Source organism: Cetorhinus maximus, chromosome 4, assembly GCF_964194155.1.
Source record: "Cetorhinus maximus chromosome 4, sCetMax3.hap1.1, whole genome shotgun sequence".
NCBI classification, from domain to species: domain Eukaryota; kingdom Metazoa; phylum Chordata; class Chondrichthyes; order Lamniformes; family Cetorhinidae; genus Cetorhinus; species Cetorhinus maximus.
Genome location: NC_135882.1, coordinates 94,069,743 through 94,094,756, shown reverse-complemented (window position 1 = coordinate 94,094,756; position 25,014 = coordinate 94,069,743). Strand labels below are relative to the sequence as shown.

Sequence of the window (25,014 nt, the reverse complement as noted above, 5' to 3'; positions counted from 1 at the left end):
TATGATTCAATTCTACATTCATTTTGTGGGAGAAATGAGTGCATCCAAGACTAGTATTTTGAACTTAAACAAGGGCAATTAACGAGGGCATGAAAGCAGAGCTAGCTAAAGTGAACTGGCAAATGAGGTTAAGGGATATATGTCAATAGAAGTTCAGTGAGACATTTGAAGGGATATTTCTGAATACACAGAATATATACATTCCAATGAGAAAGAAAAATCCCAAGGGGAGGGCCCACCATCCGTGGTTAACTAAAAGCATTAAAGATGTCAAAGTTAATGAAAAAGCATATAATTATGCAAAGGCGGGTGGCAGGTCAGGAGATTGGAAAGAATATAAAGAACAGCAAAGAATGACAAAAAGATTAATAAGAGGGGAAAAATTAGAGTATGAGTGAAAGCTATCTAGTAATATAAAGGGTAGTAAGAGTTTCTTTAGATACTTAAATAAGAAAAAAGTTAAAAAAGTGAGCATTGGTCCAAAAGAGTGCACGTCTGGGGAATTGATAAAGCAAAGAAGGGAGTTGGCAGATGAATTCAACAGGTGTTTGGCTTCAGTCTTCACTAGAGGACACAAGTAACATCTCGGAAATAGCTGTAAATCAGGAAATGGGGAGGGAGGGAGGACGGACCGCGGGAAAATTACAATCACCAGGAAAGTGATATTGAGCAAACTGTTGGGGCTGCGGGTTGACAAAGCTCCAGGTCCAGATGAACTTCACCCTAAGGTCTAGAATCAAGTGGCTAGTGAGATAGTTGATGCACTGGTTTAATTTTCCAAAATTCTTTAGATTCGGGGAAGGTTCCATTAGATTGGAAAATAGCAAATATAGCTCCTTCATTCGAAAAAGGGAGGGTACAGAAAGCAGGAAACTATAGGCCAGTTAGCCTAACATCCATCATAGGGAAAATGTTAGAACCTATTATTAAAGATGTTACAGCAGGGCACTTTTATAAAGTCAAGGCAATCAGGAAGAGTCGACATGGTTTTGTAAAAGGGAATCATATTTAACCAATTTATTGGAGTTCTTTGAAGGAGTCACATGTGCTGTGGATAAAGGGGAACTGGTGGATGTACTGTACTTAGCTTTCTAGAAGGCATTTGATAAAGTGTCGCATCAAAGGTTATTGCAGAAAATAAAAGCTCAGTGTGGGGGGTAACATATTGGCATGGATAGAAGATTGGCTAGCTAACAGACGGCAGAGAGTTGGTATAAATGGGTCTTATTCTGGTTGGCACGACGTAACGAGTGGTGTGCCACAGGGATCAGTGCTGGGGCTTCAACTTTTTACCATTTATATAAATGACTTGGATGAAGGGACTGAAGAAATGGCTGCTAAATTTGCTGACAACACAAAGATACGTGGAGGAAAGTAAATTGTGAAGAGGACAAAGGAGGTTATAAAGTGACATAGATAGGTTAAGTGAGTGGGCAAAGATCTGGCAAATGGAGTATAATGTGGGCAAATGTGAAATCATTCATTTTGACAGGAAGAATAAAAAAGCTTATTATCTAAATGGTGAGAGATTGAGGAGCTCTGAGATTCAAAGGGATCTGGGGTCCCAGTGCATGAATCACAAGGGTTAGTATGCAGGTACAGCAGGTAATTAGGAAAGCCAATACAGTGTTGTAATTTTTTGAGAGGGAAATTGATTACAAAAGTAGGGAGGTTATGCTTCAGTTGTACAGGCCACATCTGGAGTATTGTGTACAGTACTGATCTTCTTATTTAAAGAAAGATCCAAATGCGTTAGCAGCAGTTCACAGAAGGTTTACTAGACTAATACCAGGAATGGACAGGTTGTCTAATGAGGAAAACCTGGACAGGTTAGGCTTGTATCCACTGGAATTTAGAAGAGTAGAGTAACAGGTGACTTAATTGAAACCTTTAAGATCCTGAGGGGTCTTGACAGGGTGGACAAGGAGAGGATGTTTCCTCTTGTGGGAGAATCTAGAACTAGGGGTCACTGTTTAAAAATAAGGGGTCATTCATTTAAGACAGAGATGAGGAGAAATTTTTATCTGAGGGTTGAGTGTCTTTGGAACTCTTCCTCAAAAGGCAATGGAAGCAGAGTCTTTGAATATTTTTAAGGCAGAGCTAGATAGATTCTTGATTAACAAGGGGGTGAAAGGTTATCGGGGGTAAGCAGGAATGCGGGGTCGAGGTTACATTCAGATCAGCCATGATCTTATTGAATGGCAGAGTAGGCTCCAGGGGGCAAGTGGCCTACTCCTGCTCCTAATTCTTATGTTCGTATGTTCATATGTATGGAGTTGGGGGTAATATATTAGAATCATAGAGGATTGGTTAATGAACAGCAAGCAGAGACTGGACATAAACTGGGCATTTTCAAGTTGGCAAGCAATGAATAGTGGAGAGCCACAAAGATCAGTGCTGGGGTCTCAATATATATTCATGCCTCAGATGAAGAGACAGAGAGTAATATATCTAAGTTTGCTGGTGATACAAAGCTAGGTGGAAAGGTAAGCTGTGGGGATGATGCGGAAAGGCTGCAAAGATATACAGACAGGTTAAGTGAGTGAGCACCAAGTTGACAGATGGAGTATAATGTAGGTAAGTGTGAAGTTAATCACTTTGATTGGGTGTGCTTGTACAAGGAACGCAGAACGTTAGGCCAGTATAGCAAGCAATTAGGAAGGCAAATGACATGTTGGCCTTTATTGCTAGGTGATTGCAGCACAGGAATTAGGAAGTCCTGCTGCTGTTGTACAGGGTTTCAGTAAGACCAAATAAGCTGGAGTAGTCTGTAGTTTTGGTCTCCACATTGAAGAAAAGATATACTTGCATTAGAGGCGGTACAGCAAAGATTCACTAAATTGGTCCTTGGGATGAGAGGGTTGTCCTATGTGAGAGGCTGAGTAAATTGGGCCTTTATTCGCTGGAGTTTAGAAGAAAGGTGATATCACTGAAACATAGAAGATTTTAAGGGGTTCGATAGGACGGACACATAGATTGTTTCCATTGTTTAGGGAATCTAAAACATGGTGGCACAGTCTCAGGATAAGGGGCTAATTATTTAGGACTGAACTGAGGAGAAATTACTTCATTCAAAGGGTTGTGAATCTTTGGAATTCTCTATCCCAGAGGATTGTGGGTGCTCCATCACTGACTGTATTTAAGGCTGGGATGAGTAGATTTTTGGTTTTTCAGGGAATCAAGGGATATGGGGAGCAGGCAGGAAAGTGTAGTTGAAACGTGAGATCAGTCATGATATTGGATGACAGAAGCAGCTCGACAGGCTATATGGTCTACTGCTGCTCCTATTTCTTGTGCTCTTGTGAAAGAGTCTATCCATTTGCCACTGAAAGTGTTCCTCAGAATGGAATAGTGCAGCATTGTCACTGCAGAACAACTCTATGATGAGGACTTGGTGCATGTTTGACTTGAATCTCAGGCAAGCAAGGCTGGACAGCTTTGTCAGTTTTGGTTTGTAAGTAGACACTCTCTGTAGATGAACTGAACACATATGATAGCAGCAAAGAGAACATGCCAAGGAATGTCAGTGCAAGAACACAACTCTGTTTGATCCCACAGCAGATCTCAAAGGGTTTCGACATTGCCCCATTGCTGACCTTACCCATCATGTTATCATGGAAAGAGGAGATCATATTGAGCAGCTTCAGTGGGCCAATTTTCTCCAGCAGCTTAAACAGAGCATCTCAGTTCACAAGGTCAAATGCCTTGGTGAGATTGAAGGTGGTAATATACAGTGGTCTCCATGTTCACGGCATTTCTCTTGCATAGCTGGACTGAGAAGATCATGTCAATTGTAGATCTTCCAGTTCTGAAACCACACTGGGATTCAACCAGAATTTGAAATATGACAAGGGCAGCACAGACAATGATGATATGTGTACATTTTTATATTTCTGTGTTTATGTATATATTGTATGTGTGTCCAGCGTTACTCAAAGGTGAGGTTATTGGAGTCAGATTGTCTGTAGAATCTAAGGGATGAAAGACTAAAGGTGTTATCTTCTTGCATTTTGTAATTGAGGCCTTATGGTGGGTCTTAACTTACAAGGAAACAGCTTCTCCATTTGTATTGATGTACCAATAACAGTTCTGACGTGACATGTTAAATAGTTAAGTCGGGATAACACTTGCATAAACATTCAAATAAGCATTTAAATATGTCAGCTACAATGAAGACATACAACAAATAATAATAATTACAGGGCTGTTTGATTTAACCATTTTTAGCAATAACTACTTTGCATCAGATTTTTGGTCACAGATAAATACCAAGTACCATCATAGCTAACCTAAGATCTTGAACACTCTCTCCAAGCTTTTCCAAGAGGAATTTGATGTCATCAGCAATGTCTTCATCATCATATTTCTGTTGTTCAAGGTTCTCCAACTGTTTAAGGACCTTGCACTGAATCATTGCAAGTGCATATTCCTGATGGGTTTCTCTTTCTGCAGATTTTTCCAGAAGATTCTGTTAAAATATTCAATATTTTACTCATTTTTAAAAAGTTTCAGAAGTATAATGCTGAACATCAAAGGTATAAATACGAGGAATCCCAATAATAAAATGTTTGTATTGTTCCTATTCTATGACCATTTAACATCAAAATATGTTTGGATTAAAGTCCTGTTTGATCCTGAGCTAAGCTTCAAATCCCACATCCACTTCATCACCAATTTACATTTTTTTTCCATACAAGTTGGCTACCTCCACCCTAGCAGTCTCTCTGCTGCTGAAATCCTTATCCATAGTTTTGTTACTCCCGTGCTATTCTTGGTCATTATCCTACGTCTGCCCTCTATAAACTACAACAAATCCAAAACTCAACCAATTACATTTTGTTTTGTACTAACCCTTCATTGGCTTCTTGATCCCCAATATATTGCATCATAAATCCTTAATTCTACCTTCAAAGCTTCATATGGTATTGTACCACCCCATCTTTATTATAATAGAACATAGTAACATAGAAACTAGGAGCAGGAGTGGTCCATTCGGCCCTTTGAGCCTGCTCCACCATTCATTATGATCATGGCTGATCATCCAACTCAATAGCCTGCTCCCGCTTTCTCCCCATATCCTTTGATCCCTTTCGCCCCAAGAGCTATATCTAACTCCTTCTTGAAAACATACAATGTTTTGGTCTCAACTACTTTCTGTGGTAATGAATTCCACAGGCTCACCACTCTCTGGGTGAAGACGTTTCTCCTCATTTCAGTCCTAAATGGTCTACCCCATATCCTCAGACTGTGACCCTTGGTTCTGGACTGCCCCACCATCGGGAACATCCTTCCTGCATCTACCCTGTCTAGTCCTGTTAGAATTTTATAGGTTTCTATGAAATCCCCCCTCATTCTTCTGAACTCCAGCGACTATAATCCTAATTGACTCACTCTCTCCTCATATGTCAGTCCTGCCATCCCAAGAATCAGTCGGGCAAACCTTTGCTGCACTCCCTCTATAGCAAGTACATCCTTCCTCCGATAAGGAGACCAAAACTGCACACAATATTCCAGGTGCAGTCTCACCAAGGCCCTGTACAATTGCAGCAAGACATCCCTGTTCCTGTACTCGAATCCTCTTGCTATGAAGGCCAACATAACATTTGCCTTCTTTACCGCCTGCTGCGCCTGCATGCTTACCTTCAGCGACTGATGTACAAGGACACCCAGGTCTCGTTGCACATTCCCCTCTCAATTTATAGCTATTCAGATAATTATCTGCCTTCCTGTTTTTGCTACCAAAGTGGATAACCTCACATTTATCCACATTATACTGCATCTGCCATGCATCTGCCCACTCACTAAGCTTGTCCAAATCACACTGAAGCATCTCTGCATCCTCCTCACAGCTCACCCTCCCACCCAGCTGTATCATCTGCAAATTTGGAGATATTACATTTAGTTCCCTCATCTAAATCATTAATATATATTGTGAATAACTGGGGTCCCAGCATCGATCCCTGCGGTACCCCACTAGTCACTGCCTGCCATTCAGAAAAAGACGCGTTTATTCCTACTCTTTGTTTCCCGTCTGCCAACCAGTTTTCTATCCATCTCAATACACTACCCCCGATCCCATGCGCTTTAATTTTACACACCAATCTCTTATGTGGGACTTTGTCGAAAGCCTTCTGAAAGTCCAAATAAACCACATCCACTGGCTCCCCCTCATCAACTCTACTAGTTATATCCTCAAAAAATTCCAGTAGATTTGTCAAGCATGATTTCCCTTTCATAAATCCATGCTGACTTTGTCCGATTCTGCCACTGTTTTCCACATGCTCAGCTATTAAATCTTTTATAATAGACTCTAGAATTTTCCCCACTACCGACATCAGGCTGACTGGTCTATAATTCCCTGTTTTCTCTCTGCCTCCCTTTTTAAATAGTGGGATTACATTAGCTACCCTCCAATCTGTAGGAACTGTTCCAGAGTCTATATATCCTTCTTCATTCTTTTGTCTTCCAAATATCTTGCCTGGTTTGGCATTGCATTTTTCTCAATGGAAAGATGACTGGTTTTGACAAATTCTTAAAATAAAATAATTATATAAGCTAATGGGAATTCTTGTAACTGTCCTAATGTCAGAGCTAAATTGTTCTTTCCTTAGCTTTACACTACACTCCTTCGTTATATTAGCTTAGGTAATCTAAAAATATGTTCAAGATTTACCTTTCCTATAGTGTTTAACATCCAGGTTACTTCTGTAAATGTCCCCTCTGAGTTGTTCCATTTGAAGGCTCAACTATTCATTTATTCAATCTTCCCTGTTATCTTCATTAAACAGTATTTGCCACTGTGCTGCTCTTTACAGATTTAGTCTAACCCTTTGTTTAATCTTTGGTTGCTTCATCCGATCCACCTGCCTTACCCGTACAATATCTGGTCTCATCAGAAACAGAAAATGCTGTAAATAAACAAATCAGTCAACATTTGTAAAGAGAAAGATACGATAACATTTTGTGCGTGTTCAGTCATACTTACAAGGCTATTCTGTCTAACCAGTCCAAATCAGTGTTTACCCTGCAAGCAACTAGTTTTTAATCACATTTTACTACCCTGTTCCCATATTTCTCCAACATATTTTCCTTCAATAATCAATCCTATTCAATCCGCAATTTAGTTTCTTCCTTAACCACTGACTCAGATGAATTCCAAAACCTCTCAATTACATGTGAAGGTGTTTCTCCTGCTTTCTTTTCTAAATCTCCTATATAAGCTTGCATCTATAACCCCTCAATTTCTGAAAAGTCTGCTTCAATCAACCCTGTACTTTCTTTAAATAATTTAGACACCAGATTGCTCATAATCTGTGTATCTTTAATTTTAAAAATTAAATCCATGTCAATCTCAGGCGCTTTGATATCTTTGTGAAGTGTGTCTCTCAAATTTCATTGTGCGCCCATAACAGGGCGGAAACCAATATGTATCACTTCATACTTACTGACATTGATTTCCATCCATCCATCTAATTAATTAATTGTATCTCATATTTTAGTATCATCTGTAAATTCCAACACAACCCTCTCTTTATGTATAAAAAATGATTTAGATTATACCCATGAACAGAAGAGGCCATCTCATCAGTTGAAAACCAATACACATTTCACTCAACCTAAAAAACTGTTCTTAAATGCTACAATTTTCACTTCTCTAATTATTTTACATCAGTTTCTAGTTTTTTCCTCCTATTCCATTACATGTAATCTTCTCTTGAAAGGGGAGGGAGGAAAGGAAAAAATAAACAAAAAACTTGCATTTTTATAAGATTTTGCACACAACTCAGGGCAGTTCACAGTCAATGAATTATCATTGAAGACTGCTCACTAAAAAAGTAGGCAAATCAAGTAAGCCACTCAGTTGAATCAAACTGATACAGAAAAGTCAAAAAATAATAAAACTTGATGGACCACCAGGCATTTACCTACACACTAGAAACGACAAAGGCACACCCTGCCCAGCCGACACTGCAAAGTCTTCCTCACTAAAATCCACGGACTTGTGCCAAAATTGGGAGAGCTATCCGACAGATTAGTCAAGTAACAGCCTTACGATCATACTCACCGAATCAATATCCAAGACTCCTTCATCCTCCCTGGGTATGTCCAGCCCCACCAGCAAAACAGACCCACCAGAGGAGGCAGCACAGTGGTATACAGCCAGGAGGAAGTGTCCCTGGGAGTCCTCAACATTGATTCTGGACCCATGAAGTCTTATGACATCAGCCAAACAGACAAGGAAACCTCATACTGATTAACACCTATCACCCTCCCTCACCATGAATCAGTACTTCTCAACATTAAACACAAGAAGGACTGAGGGTAACAAGGGTGCAGAATACACTCTTGATGGAGGACTTCAACACCCAGCACCAATTACTGACATCATTACTGACTAAGCTGGCCAAGTCCTGAATGACATATCCGCTAAGTTGGGCCTGCTGCAGATGGTGAGCGATAAACAAACCTGAACTTGTCCTCACCAATCTGCCTGTCACAAATGCATCTGTCCAAGGCAGTATTGATAGCAGTGACCACTGACACAGCCCTCTTAAAGAGGAAGTACCATCTTCACACTGAGGATGCCATCTATGGTGTTGTGTGGCACCACCACCGTGCTAAATGGAATAAATTCAGAAGAGATCTAGCAGCTCATGAGCATTCTTGAGGCACTGTGGGCCATCATCAGCAGTGACACCAGAATTGTTTTCAACCACATTCAGTAATCTCATGGCCCAATATATCCCTCCCATTACCATCAGGGAAGGAATGAAAACTGGTTCAATGAGGAGTGCAGCATAGCATGCCAGGAGCAGCACCAGGCATATCCAATAATGAAATGCCAACCTACAATACTTGGAAACTACAATACAGGGCCACATGCAAGCTAAACAACGGAAGCAACCTGAGATAAACAGAGCTAAGCAATCCCAAAGGCAACAGATCAGATTAACGCTCTGCAGTCCTACCACATCTGGTTGTGAATGGTGGTAGACAAATAAGCAACAAACAAGAGACAGTGGCTCCGCAGACATTGCTGTCTTCAATGATGTGGGAGCCCAGCATGTCAGTGCAAAAGGTAAGGCTGAAGCATTTGCAACCATCTTCAGCCAAAAGTGCCAAGTGAATGATTCATCTTGGCCTCCAAGTCCCCAGGATCACAGATTTCAGTCTTTAGCCAATTCGATTCCATCCATGTAATATCAACAAACTGAAGACACTAGATAGAGCAAAGGATCTGGTAGCATCTGAGCTGTGGTACTGAAGGCATGTCTCCTGAGCTAGCTACGTCCCTAGCCAAGGGATAGGCAATCAATGTTGGTCTCGTCAGTGACTCCCACGTCTAAAATCAATTTTCTCCAAAAAGAGGGCGCTATAAAAATAACTGAAATCTTGCAAAACAATGCAGAATCACTATAAGAGGAGAGAGATCATGTGCATTCCTTTCATGACCCTGGCAATTTTATATGAAAGATCAGCTGTCGATGGATTACAATATGACAACTTTGCAATCAATGGATTTTTATGGGTGCAGGCAAGTACAATTAGTATAAAATATACAAAATGATAGAGCTTAGACTGTAATCGAGCCATAATAAATATTAAACATTATTTTATACATTTTAAACTCTTCATCTGAATATCAATACTAGTCACTCTCCCAGGTATCAAATTATCCTAAACAAAATACTGCACAAAGAATAATAGTGCATGCTTGTTAAGGGGAGTTATCTTGTTGCTAAATCTGCTTCAATTTCACCCTTAGTTATTTTAATACTATTAATGGAATACTTAACACTCATTTTTCTTCCACTGTGTAGCTATTCACATATACTAAATTTTACTTGACACGGTTCTGCTAATGCAAATATATTTTCTAATTGAGAAGTATCCAAACATCAACCCGTGAAATATATGTGGCAACTGAGTTTCTATTTGGCATTCCTTATTTGTTGGCTTATCCATAAAATTTTGTGGGCCTTAAAGTTTGCAAAGGGCTCTTCCTGTTTGGTGTTGTTTTGGATTAGTGCACCAAGTTCTGATAGTTTTTGCAGATGTAGAAAGCTAAATTTATACATGTGGTATACAAGACCCTGTAGTATACACCTAAGCAGCCAGGAAAACCAAGGGCAAAATTTTTAGCTCAGCGGGCGGGCGCGTGCCCAACCCGCTCGAGCGTGAAATGACGCACGTTGACATCTGCCGAGCATCAACGCACAGTCGTGCGATAGTTCGGTTGGCGGGTGCGCTCCCAACTCTGGTGCGCGCCAGTCGACAATTAAAAGGCCTGTTAAAATCATTAAAGAATCAATTAACTTAAATTATTCCTGTGCGTCCAACTTTATGATTGGTGGCAGACGAAAAGGCCAAATGGCCTTTGCATTTTTTTGGAAACCTCATCTATGGGCGGGATGAGGTTTCCAAAAGCAAATAAAAATAAAAATAAAAATTTTAAAACTTAATTAATAACTTGTCCTTGCTCTTGTGACGGAGTCAAATGAGGGGACATGTTTCATTACTTTTTTATTTTCTTTATTATTTTTTATAACTCTCCACCTCGAGGCAGCTCTGTGCCTCAGAGATTATCAAGCGCACATGCACGAAGTTCATGCTCATCCCACTCACTCCCCCCAACCCTCCAAACTGCACAGGCAACGCTAAGCACTACCGCTTGCATTTCACGCTGGGCAGGCCTTAATTGGCTCGCCAGCATGAAATCGCCTTTCGGCCCCGCGGACATGGGTGAAATTCTGCCCCAAAAGTTTGAATATTCTTCATTCAACTCATTTTGTAGGTTCTAAGCAATCCAAGTACTCCTCCTAGTTCGATATCTGTAAAATTGACTGGTTCAGATTTAGTTACATAATCTAAGTTTCTGTGCAAATTAGAAACAGACATCCCATTAGTTATCAAAATCATTTGCTTTCCATTAAAAGGTCTGCCATATGGGAAATGTTGTGTTACTGAAATATTAATGCAATTTAAAATTAGAACAAAACAGGAGCTGGAAAAGGCCACACAGCCCACTCCGAGCCTGCTCTGGTAAAAAGATCATGGCTGAACTTTTACATCGTCTCCAGTTTCCTGTCCTTGATTCATATCTTTCGATTCCTAAGCGCCCAACAATCTACTGATCTCAGGTTTGAATATATTGAGTCTCTGAGGTAGAGAATTCCAAAGATTCAATCCTCCTTGAGTGAAGAAATTTCCTCTCGGTCCTAAATGACCAAATTCTTATCCTGAGACTATGACCCTTAAGTTTTAGACTTTCCAGCCAGGGGGAAAAACGGCCTCTTTGCATCTACCACTGTCGAGCGCTAAGAATTTTATATATTTCAATCGGATCACTTCTCATTCTTCTAAGCTGCTGAGAATATAGGCCCATTCTACACAATATCACCTCATAGGACAGTCCTCCCATCCTAGGAATCAGAGTGAACATTTATTGCACGCTCTAAGGCAAGTTTTTCCTTCTTTAAGCAAGGAGACTAAAACTGCACAGAGTTCTCCACTTCAGTCTCACCAAAGCCCTATATCATTGCATCAAAACTCCTTCACTCTATTGTAAAGGGTGTTGTTGTATAAAAGGCTAACATATCATTTGTTTTCCTAATTGTTTATTAATTATAGTATGCAAGTATATGCAATGCTGTACACGAAGGCTATTTCGCTGATTGGCCAGTGACTGGAGTCCAAATGGTATATTGCTACATTTAGATTTCTAAATTACTACTTATAAGGAGGTGATAATGAATAAAGAACAGAAGTCTGTCCCCTACTTTTAATCGTAAAATAAAATATTACATATGGAATAATGATGCGTGGTTGTTTATGGGAGTTTTGTCTAGATTGGTAGCTGCTCATAAATCCTAAAATCTCTGTGGCGACAGGTCCAGTTATGAAGGTTAGCAGCAACCGCTAAAAATAACTGGCTCTTTTTTAAAAGACAAAGATTGCTCGGTTACATTTTTGCTGTTTAGAGAGTTGAACATGAGACAAGAAAGTGCAAATAGGACAATAAATTTTGCATGCGAGACACTTTCATGAAAGTGTGCTATAGGCAAAATTCTAGATATCAAGATATCGCCCACATTGTTCACAGTTAATTGGATAACATGCTGCTTTACAATGATGGAAGTATTATATAGTGAGTTATGCTGCTAAGGTACAGCCATTTTTATGCTGGCCACTTTAGGCAAGAAATCCTAATTGCTGCAAGTAAAAAGGCAGCTTGAATCACTCATGATTTTTCGTTTTTATTCATTTTTCAGATGCAAGAGTTGCTGGCAAGGCCAGCATTTGTTGCCTATGCCTAATTCCCCTTGAGATTGTAAGCTTCCTTCTTAAATTGCTGCAGCCCATGTAGTGAAGGCAAATCCACAGTGGAAAGGGAATTCCAAGATTCTGGCCCAGCAACAGTGAAGGAAAGATGATATAATTGCAAGTCAGGATGTTGGGCGGAATTTTTCGAGCCCACTGGTGACGGGCACGATAGGTGGTGTGTGCAGAAAATATGGCGCAATCTGCTTCATGACGGTGTGAAGACAGGTCGCAATCTTCCGCTCAGCCCACCAACAGCGGGCCCCGTTTCCCGCCATGAGTCGGCAGGGAGCTAATTGTAATACATCAGCATATAATTAAAAGGCCATACTGCCAGGCTCTTGGAACTCCGCCATATCATCCGTCTATGCCAGTGGGAAAGCATGCTGAAGTGTTTCACAACAGGATGCAGGCAATGTGCACGTGGTGGCCTTCACTTTGGGGGAAACTGAGGTGCGTGAGCAGCAGCGTTCTCCACAGCTCACCTGTTGTTTACAGGCCTCAGGGCAACTGCTTTGGGGGGGGGTGGTGCTGTTGGGTGGCAAGTGCTGGCCAGGCTCAGAGGTGACTGCTGGGGAAGGAGTTAGGGTTAAGGTTAACCCGAGGTGGGGTGCAGGGTAAGCAGGGGAAGTGGCCACGCATTAGGAGCACCTGTATAAACTGGCTATGCCTCTGCAACTGTGACAGATCAAGCGCAGCCACAGTGATACGATTGGGATCAGGCTCCTAGCCTGCCCGCTCATGCGAGCAACACGGAGGCACCAAAGGGCAACCAGCGCTCCGCACCTTACCACCCCAACTCCATGCCCAGATTTCGAGTCTGTCATTATTGGACCACAGAGCAGCTGGACTACATATGTTGTACAATCTCCTCGCCAACGCTGGCCATGTAACAGTCACTGCTGGAGGCACTCACAGGCCCTTGCAATCGCAGCATCCCGGTTTGGGCCAGTATCCCCCATGTTGCAGGATGACAGGCAGCCATGCAGCACACTCATCTCTGGCCATCCGAGGGGTGACCAGCGCTCTCCAGGAACCATTAAGGGTCAGCCTCATGGCCAGGAAAGGTGCTAAGCACACCCATGATAACCACATCTCTCTTGTTCTTACATGCTGGAGGACCACCACATCAGGATCATGGATCCTGGTAATCTAGCTGTATGCCTGATGACCTACAGAGACCGTAGAAGACTGAGGAGAGAGCGACTGAGGCTCCTGGCTGTGCAAAGGCAGGAGCAGCAGCCTCATGAAGGGGCAGCAGGGGCTCCCGCACACACTGCCCAAAAGAAGTGACAGCGAGCCTGGCTGGCTGCAAGGGCCTAGCGACACCCAGGGTCCATAGGCGCTGCCTGCCATTCTTGCAGATGCCTGAGAATCAGTGTCACTGACGACTGCGCATGTCTAGGGACCCGGTGGCTCACATCAGCCACTTGGCGCCAAGCGGACATGGAGGGCATCCACTACCAGTGGCTGTGAAAGTGAGCGCAGCGCTCAATTTCTATGCCAGTGGCTCCTTTCAGGGCTCCACAGGTAACCTCTGTGGGATCTCACAATCCGCCACCCACAAATGCATCCATGAGGTCACGGATGCCTTCTCCTCCAAAGCACACAACTTTGTGCATTTCGCACAGGAGCGGGTCAGCCAGGGTGCAAGGGACACTGGATTCACCCTGATCTCGGAATTTCCACAAGTGCAGGGTGTGACTAACTGCACTCATGTGGCGCTCAGGTCTCTGTTGCTACACTTGGTGGACTTCATCAACTGCAAGGGCTTTCACTTACTGACGTGCAGCTGGTATGCGACCGCCAGAAACGCATCCTCCAGGTGTGCACACGGTTTCCAGTGAGTGTGCACGACACCTACATCCTGAGTCACATGCAGATCTCTGCAGTCTGCCAGGGTCCACACAGGCTGCAGGGTTGGCTCCTTGGGGACAAGGGCTACCCATAGAGGCCGTGGCTGATGACACCCATGCGGAGGCCTCGGATTGCAGTAGAGCAACAATATAATGAAGCTCTTGCAGCAGCTCGCAACTTGGAGAAGCAGACAATCAGGATGCCTGGATCGGTCTGGTGGAGCCCTGCAATACAGTCCGCAGAGGGTGTCACGCATTGTCGTCATCTGCTGCTTCCTTTACAACCTGGCGCTGCAACGGGGAGAGGAGCTGGCTGAGGAGGAGATGGAGAAGATGCACGTCTCCTCTGATGAGGATGCCGCAGACGGGGATGAGGGTGAGGAGGTCCTCAGTGGTGACAATGATGCTTTCGCACTGGCTAGATGAGGCAGGTGTGCTCGGGAGGCCCTTATAACTGCCGGATTTGCGCAGGATGATGACGACATGCAGTGATGTGTCCCCATAGATCCTCACATCACAGCTGTGAAAGTTTGACTCCAGTCTGGCTTATGGCAGCACCAATGGCTTCTGTAAGAATGCCCCCATCATGGAGATGCAGTAGAGGCCCTAAAAGTCGTTCATTCACAGGAGGATGATGACAACACACAGTGAGGACACTCCATAGATCTTCACAGAGCCTCCGAAAATGTCTGACTCTTGTCTGGCTGAGGGCAGCTTGCTTGCGGCTCCATGATCAGGGCCATCTCAGAGACGGAACCACGAAACTTTAGACGCCTCTGATGCTGTATCCGCCTTCATCACCTCGGCCCTTCAGGAACTGGTGCGCAGCATTACTGGTCGCAGATGCTGGTGTGATGGGGGCCTGCCCCACCTTAAAGATGCTGAGAACACACAGAGAATGAGAATACTCTGTGGCACCTGCCCACTACATTCTGGCAGCAATGACCAGCACTGCCCAGGCATCAGTAATGTTTCTAGGGAGTGAGAGGCTGGACCATCACTGTGGTCTGAAGGTTGCACAGAGCACAGGGAAGAGGCCCTGGACTGAAACACCTGCCTTTTATCTTGAGCAGAAAGGATTCACATCTGAGTGACAAGAACACAGTTCATCAGAACAAGGAGCCACAGGCAGGGACACATTCTTAGGAGTTTATTGACAATAGAGAACAGTATGTACAAGTGATCAACACCTGTGGCCAGGCTGTGCAACTACTTTCGGTTAGCGCGTTCGGCTGTTAACCAAAAGGTTGGTGGTTCGAGGCCACCCAGGGACGAAGCTGTTACTGTTTGAGGTGTCAGCTGTGGCTCAGTTCATAGCACCCTCGCCTTTGAATCAGAAGGTTGTGGGTTCATGTCCCACTCCCGGAAACCAAGAACTGTGAATGTACTCGAAAGAGTTACATGCGATCTGTTGATAACTCAAAAGAGTTACTTTTATCTAACATTCCTAAACCTGGTGCTCCCTGGACATCCACAGCAGAAGTGGAGACAGCCTGCTGACTGTGACGCCCTGTCTGTGATGACTTTGGCGGACATTCTCTGGAGGGCCCCAGCCTGCTTTCGGGGTCCTATGTGGCAGTGGCACTCTCCTCGGCCTATGAACCTGGAGTTGTGGGGGGTCATGGGAAGAGGGGATTTGGATGGGCCAGTCACTCCCAGAGTCACCTGGGTGGAGGGCCCCAGAGTGTGCACATGCTGCTCCTCCTTCCTATGGGTGTCCAAGGGCCCCTGCTGACTCCGTGAATAGAAGGGATAGCTGCAGTGAGATCGAGCTGCCCAGCACCCCTCTTGCATACACACTGTTGGAGGCCAAATATGGCATCAGCAATGGAGTTAACCCCTCGCAGAAGTGCAGGATTGACGTCCTGGAACAAGGTCTCCATGGTGGCCACCCACCTACCAGTGCGATCACCTCAGCCTGAAGACGGATGGACTGCTCCATTGTGCCTTGCAATCCGAGGAGTGCAGTGGACATCCCTTCCTATGTTCCCTAGCTTGCCTTTGTAGTTCCAGCAACTGTGACATGACCAAGTCCAGAGGTCCTGACTCGGACTCAACAATGTTCTAGCCTTCAGCAGTCCTCCGAGTGCCGGGGATCTGGAAAGTCCCTGCCTCCGCCTGCTGTGGATCAGAATGTGTGATGTGCTCACCAGATTGTGATCCCAAGGCTACTCTAAAGCTAAGTCCCACTGAGGTGTGTGTCTCTGCGCTGGTGGAGTGTGAGTGAGCGCTGTGACGGGACATCAGGGAGGGTGCCTTCAGATTCCTCTTCAGAGGTTTCTTAGGGGCTTGATTGGAGGCCCTGGGTCATGGACTCTGTCAGCTGTTTGGCAAATGTGCCTGTGAAAGCAAGGGGAGATAATTAGTGCAAGGCAGTGGCCTGTGAAAGAGGACACATCACTCATGGCATGGTTGTCTGATGGATGTTGCACTGCTGGGTCCTCACTTGCTAGGGCAGCACTGACCTCACCTTTAGCACAGGACCTGTCCTGGCTCTGTTTTCGAATTCTGTCAAAACTTTGATCTCTGGCATTACTCCACTTGTCTGCGACCTTTCCCTCCTGTTGTACGCCAGTTTGTCCTGCATGGATAAAGATGGGGAGAGCGTATCAGGACGCCTGCTGGGCCAGATGATAAGTATGCCTGGCTTGTGTGGGTGGCGAGTGGTCCCATGGACCGGATGAGGATAATGGCAGTGTGTGTGGAAGAGTGAATGGCGATGTCCCTTGCAGTGGGAGAGATTGAGGGCTCTGTGGATGTGTGATGAGTTTGTGAGTCAGAGAGTTGGGAGTGACAAGAAAAGTGGCTTACCCTGGCGGAACGGAGTTGATCATTCATCCTTTTGCGGCACTGGGTGGCTGTCCTCCTCTGCAGGGCGTTTGTGCTGACCACTGCTGCCACTGCCTCCCAAGTCGGGTTGGTGACTTTGCTGCCCATCCTGCGGCCAGTGCGAGGTAGAGCACATCCAAGGCATCCAGCAGTTGCTCGACAGACCCGTTGTAGAAGCGGGGCGGCTGCAATCTTTTTTCCTTTGCTGGCCATGCCTCCAGCGCAGCGATGGTGAGCTAGTGGCAATGAATGCTTTGCTGCCTGCTGCCTTTTAAAGATGGCTGCCGGGTGATGCAACAGCGATGTGACGGCAGGCGGGCGAATGAGACTCCGCTCGCCATGGAAACGGCTTGTTTCATGGGGATGAATAAATAATGACTGGGTTCGGGACGATATGGCATGAAAACCCACCATTTTTGTCAACGGTAAGACTCCATTTTACATGCCCGCTACCGTAGAGTGCAATTCTGGGAAAATTCCACCCATTGTGTGGCTTGAGGGGGTCTTGCAGCTGGTGGTATTCCCAAGGGTCTATTGCTCTTATCCTTCTCTAGGTGGCATAAATAGAGGGTGTGGAAGGTGCTAGCGAAGAAGCCTTGACAAGTTGCTGTCATGCATCGTGTAGATGGTACACACAGGTGTCACTCTGTCAGTGGTGGACGGAGTGAAAGTTGAAGGCGGTGCAAGGCGTCTGAACAATCTTTGGCACAAAGTGTGAGAGATTTCCAACTGCACCCAAGTAGAAACTTCAAATCATATAGTTTACCATATCTGTCAGGAATCAAATTATTACTACTAGCTCAATATGAGCGCCAATTTTAATAATTACTGTAATATCTATGCCGCATCATTGCTAATTTAATACACTTGTTTTCCAGTTAAAGCCAAAGTCACAGTTTAGTGCAAAATTAATTGACCACCTTCCCACATTAAGGAAAAACATAAGGGCATGAAATCCAAACACCTGAAAAAGGTGGGCATTCCCAGTTAATGGTCCTCTGTTTCATTGACAGAGAAACAATAACGTTGTACCATATTAATTTATAACACGTTATTTTGTCTATTAGAGTTTGATGAAATACGTTCTACTGTAAATACATAACAGTAGGATGTCACTGTCAGGTTGGGGGAGGCAATTGCGGAGTGGTATTGTCACTGGACTAGTAATTCAGAGACCCAGGGTAATGCTCTGGGGACCCGGGTTCAAATCCCACCACGACAGATGGTGGAATTTGAATTTAATAAAAATCTGGAATCAAAAGTTTAATGATGACCATGAAACCATTGTTGATTGTTGTAAAAACCCAACTGGTTCACAAATGTCCTTTAGGGAAGGAAATCTGTTGTCCTTACCTGGTCTGGCCCACATGTGACTCCAGGCCCACAGCAATGTGGTTGACTCTCAAATGCCCTCTGAAATGGCCTAGCAAGCCACTCAGTTGTATCAAACTGCTACAAAAAAGCAAAAAAGGAATGAAACCGGACAGACCACCCGACATCAACCTAGGCACCGGAAACAACAACGGCAAACTCAGCCTAGTCGACCCTGCAAAGTCCTTCTTACTAACATCTGGGGGCTAGTGCCAAATTTGGGAGAGGTGTCTCAGACTAGTCAAGCAACAGCCTGACATAGCCACCCTCACGGAATCATACTTTACAGATAACGTCCCAGACTCCACCATCACCATTCCTGCGGGTGGGACAAGACATACCAAGCAGAGGTGGTGGCACAGTGGCATACAGTCAGGAGGCAATTGCCCTAGGAGTCCTCAACATTGACTTCAGACCCCATGAAGTCTTATGGCTTCAGGTCAAACATGGGCAAGGAAACCTCCTGCTGATTACCACGTAACACCCTTCTCCTCAGCTGATGAATCAATGCTCCTCCATGTTGAACACCACTTGGTGGAAGCACCGAGGGTGGCAAAGGCGCAGGATGTATTCTGGGTGGGGGACTTCAATGTCCATCGCCAAGAGTGCCTCGGTAGCACCACTACTGACCGTGTCCTAAATGACATAGCTGCTAGACTAGGTCTGCGGCAGGTGTAGGGGGAACCAACAAGAGGGAAAAAACATACTTGACTTCATCCTTGCCAACCTGCCTGCCACAGATGCATCTGCCCATGGCAATAACGGTAGGAGTGACCGCCGTACAGTCAGTCATTGTGGAGGTGAAGAATCGCCTTCACATTGAGGATACCCTTCATTGTGTTGTTTGGCACTACCACCATGCTAAATAGCATAGATTTCGAACAGATCTAGCAACTCAAGACTGGGCATCCATGAGGCACTGTGGGCCAACAGCAGCAGTAAAATTGTACTCGAACACAATCTGTAACCTCATGGCCTTGCATATCCTCCACTCTACCATTTCCATCAAGCCAGGGGATCAACCCTGGTTCAATGAAGAGTGCAGGAGGGCATGCCAGGAGCAGCACCAGGCAGACCGAGAAATGAGGTATCAAACTGGTGAAGTTATAACACGGGACTGCTTGCATGCCAAATGGCATAAGCAGCAAGTGATGGACAGAGTTAAGCAATCCCACAACCGACAGATCAGACCTAAGCTCTGCAAAGCTGCCACATGCAGTCTTGAATGGTGGAGGACAATTAAACAACTCACTGGAGGAGGTGGCGGCTCCACAAATATCCCCAACCTCAATGATGGAGGAGAAGACCAGCACATCAGTGCAACAGATAAGGCTGAAGCATTTGCTACAATCTTCAGCCAGAAGTGCCGAGTGGATGATCCATCTTTACCTAGCATCCAGAGGTCCTTAGCATCACAGATGGCAGTCTTCAGCAAATTCGATTCACTTCACGTGTTATCAAGGAACAGCTGGAAACACTGGATACTGCAAAGGCTATAGGCCCTGACAATATTCCAGCAATAGTACTTAAGACTTGTGCTCCAGAACTTGCTGTGCCCCTAGCCAAGCTGTTCCAGTACAGCTACAACACTAGCATCTACCCAGTTATGTGGAAAATTGCCCAGGTATATCCTGTACAGATAAAGGACAAACCCAACCCGGCCAATTACAGCTCCACCAGTCTACACTCCATCATCAGTAAAGTAATGGGAGGGGTCATCAACAATGCTATCAAGTGGCACTTGCTTAGCAATAACCTGCTCACTGATGCCCAGTTTGGGTTCCGCAAGGGCCACTCAGCTCCTGACCTCATCACAGCCTTGGTTCAAATATGGACAAAAGAGCTGAAATCCAGAGGTGAGGCGATAGTGACTGTTCTTGACATCAAGGCCGCATTTGACCAAGTGTGGCATCAAGGAGCCCTAGCAAAACTGGAGTCACTGAGAACCAGAGAGAAAATTCTCCAGGTTGGAGTCATTCCAAGCACAAGAGAAGATGATTGCGGTTGTTGGAGGTCAGTCATCTCAGCTCCACGGCATTACTGCAGGAGTTCTTCAGGGTAGTGTCCTCGCCAACAATCTTCAGTTGCTTCATCAATGATCTTCCTTCCATTGTAAAGTCAAAAGTGGGGATGTTCGCTGATGATTGCACAACGTTCAGCATCATTTGCGACTCTCAGTTACTAAGCAGTCCATGTCCAAATGCAACAAGATCTGGACAATATCCAGGCTTGGGCTGACAAGTGGCAAGGAACGTTCGTGCCACACAAGTGTCAGGCAATGACCAACTCCAACAAGGGAGAATCCAACCATCACCCTTTGATGTTCAATGGCATTACCATCACTGAATCCCCCACTATCAACAATCTGGGGGTTACCATTGACCAGAAACTGAACTGGACTAGCCATATAAATACTGTGGCTACAAATGCAGGTCAGAGGCTAGGAATCATCCGACGAGTAACTCACGTCCTGACTCCCCAAAGTTTGTCCACCATCTGCAAGGCACAAGTCAGTAGTGTGATGGAATATTCCCCACTTGCCTGGATGAGTGCAGCTCCCACAACACTCGAAGTTTGAAACCATCCAGGACAAGCAGCCCGCTTGGTTGGTACCCAATCCACAAACATTGACTCCTTCCAACACTGACGCACAGCAGCAGTATGCACCACCTACAAGATGCACTGCAGGAATTCAGCAAGGGGCACCTTCCAAACCCACACCACTACCATCTAGAAGGGCAAAGGCAGCAGATACATGAGGTTTTTTTATTTTATATTATTCATTCACGCGATGTGGGCTTCGCTGGCTGGGCCAGCATTTATTGCCCATCCCAAATTGCTCGAGAAGGTGGTGGTGAGCTGCCATCTTGAACCGCTGCAGTCCATGTGGTGTAGGTACACCCACAGTGCTGTTAGGGAGTTCCAGGATTTTCAACCAGCGACAGTGTAGAAACAACGATATATTCCCAAGTTAGAATGGTGAGTGACTTGGAGAGGAACATTCAGGTGGTGGTGTTCCCATCTATCTGCTGCCCTTGTCCTTCTAGGTGGTCGTGGGTTTGGAAGGTGCTGTATAAGGAGCCTTGGTGAATTCCTTGTTGATGGTACATACTGCTGCGACTGTGCATCGGTGGTGAAGGGAGTGAATGTTTGTGGATGCGGTGCCAATCGAGCGGACTGCTTTGTCCTGGACAGTGTCCAGCTTCTTCAGTGCTGTAGGAGCTGCACTCATCCAGACAAGCGGGGAGTATTCCATCACATTCCTGACTTGTGTCTTGTAGATGGTGGAAAGGTTTTGGGGAGTGAGGTGGTGAGTTACTGGTCGCAGGATTCCTAGCCTCTGACCTGCTCTTGTAGCCACAGTATTTATATGGCTAGTCCAGTTCAGTTTGTGGTCAATGGTAACCCCCAGAATGTTGATAGTGGGGGATTCAGTGATAGTGACGCCATTGAACATCAAGGGGCGACGGTTGGGTTCTCTCTTGCTGGAGATGGTCATTGCCTGACACTTGTGTGGCACGATTGTTACTTGCCACTTGTCAGCCCAAGCCTGGATATCGTCCAGATCTTGCTGCATTTGGACATGGACTGCTTCAGTATCCGAGTCACAAATGATGCTGAACATTGTGCAATCATCAGTGAACACTCCCACTTCTGACCTTATGAGGGAAGGAAGCTCATTGATGAAGCAGCTGAAGATGGTTGGGCCTGGGACACTACCCTGAGGAAGTCCTGCAATGACATCTTCAAGCGGAGATGACTGACCAACAACCACAACCATTTTCCTTTGTGCTAGGTATGACTCCAACCAGTGGAGTTTTCCCCGATTCCCATTGACCCCAGTTTCACTAGGGTTCCATGATGCCACACTCGGTTAAATGCTGCCTTCATGTCAAAGGCAGTCACTCTCACCTCGCGAGTTCAGCTCTTTTGTCTGAATTTGAACCAAGGCTGCAATGAGGTCAGGAGCTGAGTGGCCCTGGTGCGACCTAAACTGGGCATTAGTGAGCAGGTTATTGCTAAGCAAGTGCCACTTGATAGCATTGTTAATGACCCCTTCCATTACTTTATTGATGATCGAGAGTAGACTGATGGGCGCTAATTGGCCAGGTTGGGTTTGTCCTGCTTCTTGATATACCAAGGCAATTTTCCACATAACCGGGTAGATGCCAGTGTTGTAGCTGTACTGGAACAGCTTGGTTAGGGGCGCAGCAAGTTATGGTACTATTGCCAGAATATTATCAGGGCCCATAGCCTTTGCAGTATCCATTGCCTTCAGCCATTTCTTGATATCACGTGGAATGAATCGAATTGGCTGAAGACTGGCATCTGTGATGCTGGGGACCTCTGGAGGAGGCTGAGATGGATCATCCACTCGACACTTCTGGCTGAAGGTTGTTGCAAATGTTTCAGCCTTATCTTTTACGCTGCTGTGCTGGGCTCCTCCATCATTACGTATGGGGATATTTGTGTAGCCTCCTCCTCCAGTGAGTTGTTTAATTGTCCACCACCATTCACAACTGGATGTGGCAAGACTGCAGAGCTTAGATCTGATCCGTTGGTTGTGGGGTTGTCTAGCTCTGTCTATCACTTGTTGCTTATGTTGTTTGGCACATGCAAGTAGTCCTGTTTTATAGCTTCACCAGGTTGACACCTCATTTTTAGGTCTGCCTTGTGCTGCTCCTGGCATGCCCTCCTGCACTCTTCATTGAACCAGGGTTGATCCCCTGGCTTGAAGGTAATTGTAGAGTGGGGGATACGCCGGGCCATGAGGTTACAGATTGTGTTAAGAGTACAATCCTGCTGCTGCTGCTGCTGATGGCCCACAACGCCTCATGGATGCCAAGTCTCAAGTTGCTAGATCTGTTCGAAATCTATCCAATTTAGCATGGTGGTAGTGGAGGGTATCCACAATGTGAAGGCAGGACTCCACAATGACTGCAGTGGTCATTCCTACCGATAGTGTCATGGACAGATGCATCTGCGGCAGGCAGGTTGGTGAGGATGAGGTAAAGCATGTTTTTCCCTCTTGTTGGTTCCCTCACCACCTGCTGCAGACCCAGTCTAGCAACTATGTCATTTAGGGCACAGCCAGCTCAGTCAGTAGTGGTGCCACCGAGCCACTCTTGGAGATGGACACTGAAGTTATTCTGCGCCCTTGCTACCCTCAGTGCTTCCTCCAAGTGATGTTCAACATGGAGGAGCACAGAGGGCATTACATGGTAATCAGCAGGAGGTTTCCATGTTTGACCTGATGCCATGAGACTTCATGGGGTCTGGAGTCATGTTGAGCGCTCCCAAGGCAACTCCCTCCCGACTGTATACCACTGTGCCGCCACTTCTGCTGGGTCGGTCTTGCCGGTGGGACAGGACATACCCAGGGATGGTGAAGTCTGGGACATAATCTGTAAGGTATGATTCTGAGAGAATGACTGTGTCAGGCTGTTGCTTGACTAGTCCGTGAGGAAGCTCTCCCAATTTTGGCACTAACCCCCCAGATGTTAGTAAGGAGGACTTTGCAGAGTCGACAGGGCCGCGATTGTCGTCGTTTCCAGTGCCGGGTGGTCCATCCAGTTTCATTCCTTTTTTTTGTCTTTGTAGCGGTTTGTTACAACAGAGTGGTTGCTGGGCCATTTCAGAGGCCATTTAAGAGTCAACATTGCTGTGGGTCTGGAGTCACTTGTAGGCCAGTCCAGGTAAGGACAACAGACTTCCTTCCCTAAAGGACATTCGTCCGAACAATCGACAATGGTTTTTATTGAATTCAAATTCCACCATCTGCCGTGGTGGGATTTGAACCCGAGTCCCCAGAGCATTACCCTGGGTCCCTAGATTGCTAGCCCAGTGGCAATACTACTACGCCATCGCCTCCCCCCAATCTGGAACACCACCATCTGGAAGTTCCCCTCCAAATCACTCACCATCCTGGCTTGGAACTATATCGCCATTCCTTCACTGTTTCTGGGTCAAAATCCTGGAACTCCCTTCCTAACAGCACTGTAGGCATACCTACACCACATGGACTGCAATGGTTCAAGAAGCCAGCTCACCACTACCTTCGCAAGGGCAACAAGGGATGAGCATTAAATGCTGGCCCAGCCAGTGAAGCCCACATCCCATGAATGAATTAAAAAGTTGTTGATTTGTTCATTTGATATCAAACAAAACCATCTCCCCATTATTCTAGACTTAGTCTAGATGATTTTAGTTCCAACGTTTTCAATCGTTCCCAACTGCAGGAATCTTCAAGTGTATCTGTCCTTGCCTTGATTTTGGAAAGTCTTTTCTAACTCATTTAACTGGTAACTGTTTAAGTACTGCACTATGTTTTGTGCCTCCACTTTAGTCTCAAAACGTTAGAGCCTCACCAGAGTCCTTATTTTTCAATTTTTGGTTTTGCTTGATATCAAATGAACAAATAAATGAACAAGCCACTCAGTTCAAGGGCAATTAGGGATGGGCAACAAATGTTAGCCTTCCCAGCGACACCCATATCCTATGAAAGAATATAAAAATGCCTTAAAAACAACTGAAAATATAATAGAATTATTTTAAAGAATGACTAGATAAATTCTTAAGACACAAGTTGTTTACTTCCAGAATCATACTATGAGAAATGGTGTCTTTAAGAATAATA

General features: G+C 45.1%; 1 protein-coding gene across 4 annotated transcripts in view; it reads right to left on the bottom strand.

Moving 5' to 3' along the window:
* The window catches only part of atp6v1h (ATPase H+ transporting V1 subunit H), a 156,942-nt gene that overhangs the window by 50,232 nt on the left and 81,696 nt on the right, over window positions 1–25,014 (bottom strand). For all 4 annotated transcript variants that reach the window (XM_078540520.1, XM_078540521.1, XM_078540522.1 and 1 more), the window contains one exon: window positions 4,290–4,468. In XM_078540520.1, coding sequence (XP_078396646.1) covers window positions 4,290–4,468 — 179 coding nt within the window. The remainder of the gene's footprint in view (window positions 1–4,289; window positions 4,469–25,014) is intronic.